The sequence below is a fragment of the Schistocerca serialis genome, chromosome 1 (genome assembly GCF_023864345.2).
Source record: "Schistocerca serialis cubense isolate TAMUIC-IGC-003099 chromosome 1, iqSchSeri2.2, whole genome shotgun sequence".
Taxonomy (NCBI): Eukaryota; Metazoa; Arthropoda; class Insecta; order Orthoptera; family Acrididae; genus Schistocerca; species Schistocerca serialis.
This window is the reverse complement of record NC_064638.1, coordinates 244,806,696-244,818,891: the sequence shown is the minus strand read 5'-3', so window position 1 is coordinate 244,818,891 and position 12,196 is coordinate 244,806,696. Positions and strand designations below refer to the sequence as shown.

At 35.9% G+C, this 12,196-nt stretch overlaps 1 protein-coding gene across 9 annotated transcripts in view; it reads right to left on the bottom strand.

Moving 5' to 3' along the window:
* Nucleotides 1-12,196, bottom strand: part of LOC126467058 (uncharacterized) — a 59,344-nt gene that overhangs the window by 18,797 nt on the left and 28,351 nt on the right. For 5 of the 9 annotated variants that reach the window (XM_050096436.1, XM_050096433.1, XM_050096437.1 and 2 more), the window contains one exon: nt 5,192-10,092. The exons of the other annotated variants lie outside the window; for them this stretch is intronic. In XM_050096436.1, coding sequence (XP_049952393.1) covers nt 8,785-10,047 — 1,263 coding nt within the window. In that variant the 5' untranslated portion in view covers nt 10,048-10,092 and the 3' untranslated portion in view covers nt 5,192-8,784. Of the gene's footprint in view, nt 1-5,191; nt 10,093-12,196 lie in introns of those variants that run through there. 9 annotated transcript variants of the gene reach the window in all.

The following is a 12,196-nucleotide window of genomic DNA, read 5'->3' as shown; positions in this document are numbered from 1 at the left end:
ATGGTCATTGGGAACCGACAATGTATGTATGCTCCAGTTCTATAAGACTTTTATGAGACTCCAACAAAATCATGGGTGCACAGTGTACAGATCAGCAAGACCTTCTTACCTTAAACTCATTGCTACCAGTGTTTGCAGAGAGGTCTAAGCAGGGTGATCCTCTTGGTCAATGTGTGATTTTCTCTGATTGTGTCCTCAAGATCTGGATACGTGAGTAGTTCACTGCGTATTATGCTAGATTACATGCAATCTTGAGATGAGATGTATCCAGACTGCAAACTCCCTCATCTGGTCATCTAGTGCCCTCCAGTCTCTTCAAAGCTTGTAATTGATTGATTGATTGTTTTATTGGTCCATTTCATCATTTTTGTACATAGTTACAAATTGGTATTGGACAAGTCAATTTTTGTGAGATGGTGAGATAAGACAACGTGAATTTATGTGATGATTATTAATTGTATATCTACTACAATTTAAATAAGTTTACATACATAAAACTGTAAGAGCTGCATGTGAAATATAGCAAAGTGGAGCCACTGCACCTGCTATCGTGCTACTCCTCTTAAATAACAATTTTTTCCATATCTTTTATCTTAATCTATTTATACAGACTAGTGTGTAAGTAGTCTGTATCTAAAAATGCTACAATATTGCTCATACAATGTTTTATGTAATTTTATTATCCATGTGATAATTTACAGTTGGCTGGTTATAGTAGTGTACTTGATTTTTTAACTATATTAATTACGAGGAATTGGCAATTGAAATTGTTACAACAGTATCCAATGGAAAATTCAACCAAACTAATCAGTAGGTTTGAGAGTACTGACACCACTAAAAACTGAGTACCTTAAATAATATTCATGATTGAATATTCGCCATAACAAAAATTACTTTTGCCATTATACTAGTTAGATCCCATGATTTGACATACTTTTATCATTCTCATTCCAGCACCAAACAACCATCATTCCACCATCACATCCAGTCTTTTTACTTCTCTCCTTTTCCGCTATCCCCACCGTCTCCCTTGCCCTCCGTGTAACCTGCAGCACTTCACTGCAGCTGGGTGGTAGCATTGATATCTCGCAATGTTTCGGGAAGCGTCATACTACCTATCCTCTGGCAAAGATAGGTAGTATGACACTTCCCGAAACGTCGTGAGATATCAACGCTACCACCCGGCTGGAGACCCGAGAAACCTTCGTCAACAGTATACGCCGCGAAAGCCTACAGCCACACAATATAAACTATATTATGAATTGACAATTAGTGAAATTTGGTAAATGAGGTTTACTTATTATGATGTTCCATAAACTCAGACAAAGAATAGAAGTAGTGGTCAAGCAAGAACTGTTTTAACTTTATTTTAAATGCATTTAATGTTGGTATGCATTTTAGATACGATGGCATATGGTTATATAACATAGCTCCAGAATGATACACTCCTCTTTTGCATAAGTTTGTATTTACTATGTTCCTGTGTAGGTTCATCTTACGTGTAGTTTCATGTGTGTGTATATCATAGTTGCATTTGAAGAGATTTTCTTGTTTCAAGATGCTCCCTTTTGTGAAAATTAGTATTTCGTATGTATACAAACGAGGCCGTGGCAATATTTTCAGAGTTTTAAAAAGGGGTCTACAGGAATCCTTACATTTAGCTTTTTTTATCACCCTGATAATCTTTCTCTGTATTTTAAATGTTTTGTAGTATTTATGGAATTCCCCCAAAAAATTATTCTGTCATAAGTAGCAACTGTATACTGCAATGATACATTGTCAGCACTGATGAGCAGCTTGTATTTTGAGTGAGAATCCTAACAGCATATGCTAGTGAATTCAGTCTCTTATTTAAATTGTTTAGTTGTACCTCCCACTTCAGATCTGCCTGAGCATGTACACCTAGAAATTTTGTATGACTGACCTTCAACACATTTTTTTCCTTCGATAGTGAAAACAGGTTTTGCAGAATGGAGGTTTTGTGTGGTACGAAAGTTAGCTGCACAGTTTTTTCAGAATTTATGATGAGCCTATTGGTCTTGAACCAGTGTGTTAGGGTACGCATAACTGATACTGCAGCCTCCTGCAGATTTTCCTCATTCTGTGATTTAATTAGAATATTAGTGTCATCTGAAAACAGTACAGTGGTTCCATCATGTATTTTACTAGCCAAGTCATTTACATAAAGCAGAAATAGGACAGGTCCTAGAACTGACCCTTGTGGGACTTCATACTTGATTTTCTGCTCATCACTGCAAAAACTAGATATTTTTTGTGTTTCACTATCTTCGTGTTTTATTACTGTAATCTGCTGACGATTACTGAGGTACAGCTGGATCCACTTTTCAGCCTGGCCTCTAATTGCATAATTACTTAATTTACATAAGAGAATGCCATGATCAATTACATCAAAGGCTTTACTTAGATCCAGAAATATCCTAGATACATGTTTATCATCCACTGCTTTTAATACTTCATTTAAGAAGGCAAAAATTGCTGACTTTCCAGCTCTGAACCCATGTTGTGAGTCACTTATCAGCCTCTTTATTTAAGAAATCTGTTAATCTTCTACGGAACATTTTTTACATAATTTTGCTGAAGCCTGACAAAACTGAAACTGGTCTATGATTAGCAATCTCACTTTTTGCACCCTTCTTATGCAAAGGTGTTACTTTTGCAGTTTTTAGATTATTTGGAAATACACCACTCTCAAAAGATGAATTTACTATGTCTCTAGGTAGTTTCACAATAAATGTTGCACTAGCTTCGATAATAGCATCTGATATCTCATCAACACCCACTGAATATTTAACAATAAGAGGTAATTCTTTTAGGATTCTTCGACAGTTCCTCAGGTATTGTTGGATACAGAAATAGTGTGTTTGAATGAATTTTTTGATCTGAGTGACTGGTTGGCTGTTTGTCATGGTGTGCATTTATTAACTGCTGTGCTGTATTTGAGAAATAATTGTTGAAAGCACTAGCAACATGTTTGGGGTCAGTTAGTTTATTTTTGTTCATAATCAGCTCTATATTAATGTGATTAACTGGCCTGGTACCCATTTCTTTCCTTATAATTTACCGGGTTGCTTTAGTTTTATTCTTGGAATCACACAATATTTTGTCATTTTCTAGTTTTTTTGCTTTTGAAATAACTTGTGTTAGTATCCTTTTGTATCTTTTGAAATATGCAGTGAAGTCAGGACTGGTATTATGCTTGGAGTACTCATACAATCTCCTTTTATTTTGACAAGATATCCTTATCCCTTTTGTAATCCTTTTTTTTTTTTTAGTGGAGTTCAACATAGTTGTTTTCCTGGGAAAAGCCATTTATGTTTGAATGTAGCCATTAACTTATATTTCTCATTGGTCTCATTACAGTCATATACATCTTTCCAACTTTCACCCTCTACGAGAGAATAAAAAATATTCCACATTTTTTATACTGAAATTCCTTACAGTGTGTTGTATTCGACTGGGAATTTGGTGTCCTGAAACATTCATTGCAAGAATTTGAGTATAGTGATCGCTAAAACCCATGTTTACAACTTGTGTGTTATAGGCATATTTGGACATATTTATCAAGATCTGATCAATAATAGATGCAGAGGTAGGTGTTTCTCGAGTTGGTTCAGTTACCGTTGGACTGAGTTTGAACGATTGTAGTAAATTTATAATGTCATCCCTGAATTTATTGAATTTTGAGAAATCAATATTAAAGTCACCACATATAATTATATTTTTCTTGGGAGAGTGAATTTCTTCCAAAAACTCCTCCATGTGATTGTAAAACACTTTTTTGTCTCTATCTGGTACCCTGTATACAGAAATAATCAACTGTATTTTGCCTTGATAGTTCAGCAATAGAGAGTTCTATATCTTTTTCACAGGACAGTTTATGGTATTTAGTTACACTATTGAATTCAATATTTTCTTTAACAAATGTACAAGTACCCCCATGACCCAGCAGATACAGTAGTCCGCAATATCCAGGATTACCCCCCTCCCCCCCCCCCCCCCCTACACTTACAAAGATTGGAGAAGTGGGCATTATTCTTCTGGGTACCAAGGCATATTTAAATTCAGGGATATGAATCGGCATATGTAGCAGGATGGAGGTGCACAGTGATAATAAGCTGGTGTGTCATCCCCCTGCATACTATCAACTCACTGTTTATGTGCAGTATCACACACAGACAAAAAGAAGAACGGCTGGAAATAACAGACAGCAAACAGTGCCTAATAGGGCCAACTTTTAATACCGTGTAAAATATCTTGCTTACAAAAATATTGGGGAGCAGTTTTTAATGTCTTAATAGGGTGACTAGACCAACCTTTTTAAGTGATCAGGCAGCTATACATCCCTGTACTGTTGTATAATCAATGTTTTAGAAGAGAGTTTAATATCACTGAACTAAACTTACCGTCTCTTGTAAGTTGCATGATAGTGTGATAATGCTGATGGAGAAAAGTGAGACTGAACAGATGTGAGTGCATTTTCAAGCAAGGTTGAACTATTACCTCTTTTCAATATTTTGGGCATTTTAACCACATTCACCTACTATTGTGTGAGCACTTATAACCCAGCAATTGAACATCCATAAACAACAAACACACTGCTGTTCATCTGTATTTAATACGTTCACTGTCATGTGGCTGCTGCTGGCCACAGCGACACTGTGTGCCTGATGATGAGTGGCTGGTGGCAGACACAGCAGAGCCTCAAGCCTAACACCATGTGTCTGGCCTGTTGGCGAAACATCCATCACTAAGCTTGTGGCAGTCAATGTATTAATTGCTTATTATTAATTCCTATGCTTGTTGCCACTTATTGGAAGTAATCATTGAATATGTTACCAATAATTTCAATGTGTTATTTCCACCACATTTGTTAGCTAGGAACTGAATGTTTTTAATACACCTATTTTTGATTACCACACACTTAATAATGTTTCATATTGTTTTTGATTTGTTTTTTGAGGTATTATTTATCTAGAAACTATTAACATTTTTTAGTTTTGAAAACAATTAAGGATTCAATAGCATTATTTGGAAATTACTCAAATTATAGCTGTTATCTACCATACTACAAGATATACTTGAAAAGAAACAAGTTTTTCAATAAACAGCATTGGTACCAATTTCAAAATCAACCTGAAAATTGCATTATTAAAAATAAATACACTACCCATATTGTTAAATAACTTTATTCAAAACAAGGTCCTCAGAAAATAATACAATTTCTGTCAATGTATAATTATTTTTCAGAGTTTGTCAAATATAGCATTTGAGATTAGAGGCACAAATACAGTTTACAACCATTACTGTTTCTGGAACATCTTTATTTTCCTGCAAATAAAACCTATATTATAACTACATTATGAAACATATGGCTTATGCTTCTGACCTTGAAAGAAAGAAGTTACAAATTCCTAACGAAAAAAATTGAGAGTTGGTCAAATTCTCATTTCTTTTCAGTTAGTTTATAGGAATACTTGTCAATATAGTGGTTCATTTTATAGCAGTTTGTAAAGTTCTTTTAAGATGCTATTTCATTTTATCTGCAGTGTAAACCACAATTTAGGTTCTGCCACACTGTTTTAGAGAGAGTATAACTTTTACAGTAGGCGTAAGTACCTTTACAAACATCAGAAACTGCAGGTTGCATCACAAGTAATCCTGACAGTATTTTTCTTTGTGTTAATAGTATATCTAGATTACTCTATGTTGTAGCATCTTATATATCTATTTCGTAATTAACACCTTGGTTCCAAGTTTTGTGGAATGTGTTTCCCAAGTGTTACACACTGTTATCATTTTTAATATCATTTCCTGCTAACAATTTCATATTCATCTCCTTTTGTCTTCTAGTGTTCAATTTTACTGTTACAGACATTTAACAATGAAATGGCTAACCACAGTAAGTAATCTAACATTATAATCTTTGTTAATGTCATATTACAGATGTGAATTTTTTGTCACACTCATTTTCTTTTTACAGGTAAATTAGTCTAAGTCAGTTCAATAATCCGTAGATCGTTTGTGCAATTTCTGAGCACAGCCACAGGTGAGCCAATTATCCATAAAATAAATTTCACACTGACTTATACTTAATAAACAAAAATTAATATATTTGCCTTTTAAATTAATTGTGTTGGAAGTTGAAAAATTTAATTTTCATGATAAATGTAAATACATTACACTTTCATGCTACTAGTTTCCAAACAATCTTTCATATACAGGATAGAAGGAGCTGCCAAGGAAAGTTAATTCCAGCTCAGATTTAGCAAATTGGTTAGATACACTCTCCTTCAAAATGCATAACTAGTGCCATAACCACTGCACCAAAACTACATTTATTACGACATTATTCCATCTTCTAAGTAGAGGATAATATTTATGCAGAGAATCACTTAATATTTGCTTGATAGGTTCCCGGGAATTACGCCGGATACTGTTGTAGAAACCGCACAATATTTCAGCGAGACAACTGTCCGCCATTTTCAGGTGCTACTGTCGTGTCGCTGCGAAGTTCACCAATTTATATGCTGGCTTTCTAGAACAGCGCACGTGCAAACGGGGTCCGTCACTCCCGGCCACATTTTCCTGCGCCGTGGCCCGCTTCCGCAGACCGCGACCCGTTTCTCCAGCAGAGGGCTCTGGTATTCGAGGCTGTCTACGATTGGTCTTCGATGACGTTATGCCCCGCTGGCGCCTGCGCTGTTCTAGAAAGCCAGCATATAAATTGGCGAGCTTCTCAGTGGCACGACAGTAGCACCAGAAGATGGCGGGCAGTTGTCTCGCTGAAATATTGTGCTGTTTCTACAATATTATCCAGCGTAATTCCCGGGAACCTATCAAGCAGATGCAGCGCCGGGAAAGCCTCAAACAGCACACTTAATATTTGTTTTTCAAAAGTGTTATTGTCAAATTATTCCACTACCACTTTTCTAACAATATTGATCGAAATACTTGTGACATCTGCAAAAGGTAGTAACCCCCTTATGGCACAAACTCCCTACATTACTAAAAAAGCATCCTTGAAAATGATTTTGCATCTCCGAACTACACTGATATGCTTGCATACAAGCAAATCTCTCATACTACTACTGTTCACTTCAAGATTAATAATAATGGCTCTTCAAAATATGAAAAACACTTTTACTGATTGAATTACGCCGAAATGACTCAAAATCTACTTCAAAACAAAGTGCATCAGGCAAAAGGCAAACTAATTTTTTCTGAAATGAGCATACATTCAGGTTATTTGTAAATGTCCATCATCAAATAATAAATGCGATAGCAGTTCACAGGACGATGTATGCAGAATTGTTTCGATATTGATTTGAAACCCAGATGAAAACTTTTTCTTGATGGTTCTCCTTCTTTGCAGGAGTACCTAAGCCCATTTCATTGTGATGGTGCAGATTCTGAACTTATTAAAATATTATTTTATATTCAGGACTCCTGTCTGTTACCTCACCCATTCATTCATCCTACATAGGATTTTCCTTACTGTCCTATAATAATTCCAGGTGAACAATAAGATATTTCACAACAGTAGATAATGGACATCACCTTCCCCATTATGTGTCTATTTGTAGTAATTTGAAATTAAAATCATATACACACATTTCATTTTATTCATGTGTTTAAATATCACAAACGTAATATAGTAACATGTTTTATGATAATTTGAGAACGTATCCGCAGTTCTATTGAGTACAAAGCTAAATGAGCAAATGAAATAAAATGAAAGCTTCACTACTACAGTTTCTCCAGATTTTCTTTCATTGTGAAAACCTCCAGAATAATTATGCAGATGGTGCAACAAAAACAATATGCCAATTTCTTGATTGCCAATGAGAATCCTTATTGTACATGTATTCAAAGGATTTTTTTTTATTGGGAGGTAGTAACAGTGACAAAATAAAATGTGTTTATATTAATACTGTTTAAAATCACTGTGAATAACATGGGCCATAAATTTTATTTGACAATTCTCCTGATGCAGCTACATCAATACTCCACAAGGATCTGAGTATCCCCCCCCCCCTTTTTTCCCTAATACCTTGCATGTTTTGCATCATTACTATGTATGGATCTGTTTATCAAATCAGCATCCTAAACATTTGATTTTGTTCTGAAACATCTAAAGCAGATTGACACATCTACTACTTATGAGCAGGTTCAACATATTCATGTTTCATGAGTCTAAAATGTTGATATGGATAGTCTTTCACCACATACACATAATGCCTCAAGTCATATGAGACTTTAATGACATTTCTAACCAAACATCATTACCTCACAATTGGTAATTGCATTTCCCCGCAACCCATTGACTTAATTATAAGTGACAGGATTGATACATATGGAAATATGTTATCACATTAAAGCAATACTGTCCATAATAGAAAACTAAAGGAGGTTATCATTGCCATGTTATGAGGAAGGTGACAGTAGTCACAAGAGAAGACATGGAAAATCAATTTATTTTGACCACTAACTTGGGTTTTTTCTTGCTTTCCTGCATACAAGGTACAAACATTTAAATATAAAGTCAAGTTCGTGCCTAATCTTCCATTTTATGCAGTAACTGTAATACAACTACAACAAATGAAACCACTCATTTTTTTATTTACATCAATATTTGATAAAAATCATAATTAGTCAGGATCTAATGTGCTACATTATTACTTTGAATTTTTCCTTAGAATGGTATTTTACAATAGTAAATAAAAGTTTGGCATAAAACAGAAACATCAACACATTATCAGTAACTTAGTTGTTATTTGATATGCAGTCTTTAGTTTGTGCCTGAAGCGCAATTTCATTCGTTGAATGTCTGCTACCTAATACATGATCCCTCACATTTTTGACAGTTGGCGGAATTGGACAAACACACAAGTTACATATGATAGCACCTTTGCCCACTGATAAATACTGCATTTGACTATACAGTGAGCCTGAAAGATGTTTAATGATTTTTGCAAGCTGGACATCTACTGAAGGGATACTTCCTTTTTGCTCGGCAGAAGTGGGAGACTGATTCTCAAAAGTCTTAAATAGTTGGGTCAATGCACTAGCAACACCTGGCATACGACCAGTATTTTTCTGTGCTTCCTTACCAGGTACCCTTAAAAAGTTCTTATGATAACTTCCTGTTACATGCTCAGCAAAATTTTTGGGACTAGGCAACTTTTTATGACATACCGTACATATGAAGCCTTTTTCTAATGGCTGGATACAACTGAATTCTCGAGTTTTGTACTGTTCACCAAGCTGAGGAGGAGTCAAATTAACTCTGTTAGAACCTTCCTGAGATTTAGTCAAATTCTGTACCTGTCCCTTTTTCTCCTGTTTTTCTTTTTGCACAGTAATCAGTTTGCTTGGCTTCCCTCTGCAACATCCATCCTGGTTATGTAATGCAACAGATAAATGTAGGTCTTGGTTGTACACAGTTATAGCCTCATTACAGTTTCCACATATATATCTAAAATCACTTTCTCGTGTTTTAAGGTTCTCAGTTGGTTTTATATGTACTTTTTCATCATGTGATATTGTTTTGTCTATCTTGTTGTCTTCATGATTGACTTTTTCTTTCTGGTACTCTTCTGCTGGGATGTGTGTAACATCTTCCCAATTCCTTTCTGGTGATTTGTTAAGCACTTTCTCCTCATTAGACATCTTTTGTTCTATGGTACTTGCTTCACAAATGATATTTTCTCGCTGGTTATGCTCACTTACGCCTTGTGCGACAGCTTTGCTCTCGACATTTGGATTTGACGCTTTGTCATCACCACCACCATCAACAGCAGCAGTAGCAGTTGTAATCTCATTTTTCAGAATAGTAAGTTCACTGTAGAGAATAGTCAGCATGCCACCAATATTGAATAATCTTTTATTGATACTGTCACCTGGGGGTCCAGCCTCAAAATATGGCAGTAAAGCTTCATAAACCCTTATGCAAGAAGTGAAAGTATCAGTTGTGTGACACACACACTGATAAAATGAATCGTTCTTTGACAACTCTGAAGAAATCATTTTGTCACCCAATCTGCAGAAAGATTGCTTCCTGACTAATAGAACCTGAAATCAATACCAAAAAGTTGCCATTAAGAGCAATCCAAACCTTTATTTGCAACTTATTTGCTATTACTGCTGTCTGTAACTGTGAGATTACTAGTCAAAAAGAGAAATTTGTGGCAAGTAAGAAATACCCAAATACCAGATAATTCAAATTATCATCTCTATATGTAAACCAGGTGGATACTTAGGCCGGTATTACACTATCAAATTTCTTTGTCAAAGATTTGATCAAAGATGTGATCCAATATTCCGTCCAATATATTTGACAAAGATCTTTGACGTAGCGCTACAAGGGGTATTACACTGTCATCAAATTTTTCGTCAAAGTTCAAGATGGCTGACAACAACTTGTTATTTAACCGCAGCAGTTCTACGTACTCCAATTGCATTGTGTGCACATGCGGAAAAGAAGGGGGGGGGGGGGGGGGAATGGAACCATACATACGAGGTTGACAGTCTTAAAACTCCTGGGATTACAACTTGATAATCAATTCAGTTGGGAGGAGCACACCACAGAACTGCAGAAAGGCCTTAACAAATGCCGGCCCAAGTGGCCGTGCGGTTAAAGGCGCTGCAGTCTGGAACCGCAAGACCGCTACGGTCGCAGGTTTGAATCCTGCCTCGGGCATGGATGTTTGTGAAAGTCCCATAGTGCTCAGAGACATTTGAACCATTTGAACCTTAACAAATCTGTATTTGCAATTCGAGTGTTAGCAGACATAGGCAACATAAAAAATGAAAAAGCTTGCATACATTCATTCCATAATGTCATATGGGATAATATTTTGGGGGTAAATCTTGAAGTCAAACAAAAGTTTTCAAGGTCCAAAAGCGTGTAATACGTATTATTTGTGGAGTAAATTCACAGACCTCCTGCAGAAACCTCTTCAAAGAACTGGGTATACTAACTACTGCCTCTCAGCATATTTACTTCTTAATGAAATTTGTCGTAAATAATATATCTCTTTTTCCAACAAACAACTCAGTTCATACATACAATACCAGGAACAAAAATGATCTGCACAAGGACTTAAAAGCACACTTACTTTAGTTCAAAAAGGGGTCCACTACTCAGGAACACTCATCTTCAATAATTTGCCAGCAAACATAAAGAAATTAGTTACAAATAAAGATCAGTTTAAAAGGAGCCTGAAAGACTTACTACTGGCCAACTCCTTCTACTCCATTGGCGAAATTTTTAATAAAAACAAATGATGTAGTGTATTTATTCATACTATTAGTATTGTTATTTCAGCTTAAAAAAAAAATCGACATGTTCCACATCCACAAGGATCTCCTCAGCACGGATCTATGGAACGAAAAACTAATCTAATCTGGAGCCGTGGGTTTTACGACGACACGATAAAAGCATTCAACAAAACTTGTTACGTGAGCTTACAGTGGAAGACGTCAAGTCGTACATCAATTACTTAAGAATGGATGAGCATACATTTCTGTATGTGCTCAATGAAGTGTATCTCATATCACAAAGCACAATATTCACTTAAGAACTGCTACATCTTCAGAAGACAGGCTCACTATAACACTCCGATTCCTTGCTACAGGAGAGGGTTATGTTAGGTTGGGTTAGGTTAGGTCAGGTTAGGTCTCCAATCTTCTTAATCTATTTTTGTATTCAGGGTGCCTCATGTTGTAAAGCGCCTCATCAGCTTCAGACATCTCTATTAATTTTTTAGTTGTCGGCACACACCAATTGTATTTACCGGCAATGGTAATAAAAACACTACAGACGACAGAACGCTGCAGCGTGCTAGCGCTCCATGTGGTAACATGTCACATTGCAGTGAACAGAAGACAAGCGGTTTCTTTGATCAAATATACAGCGAGGCCCTAGATTTGATCGAATATTGGACGACATTTGACAAAGTCTCTATTACACTATCAAATATCTTTGACAAAGATATTGGACAAAGATTTTGGACAAAGAAATTTGATAGTGTAATACCGGCCTTATCAAGGCCACAGGTTATTTCCTTATAGCAATTTCAGCCTGTGTTGAAAAGACATTGACGAGATTAGTAAAACCAAGATTTGAATGGCGCCTGAGAACTCTCACAACACAGTATGATTATTGCTAACTGAA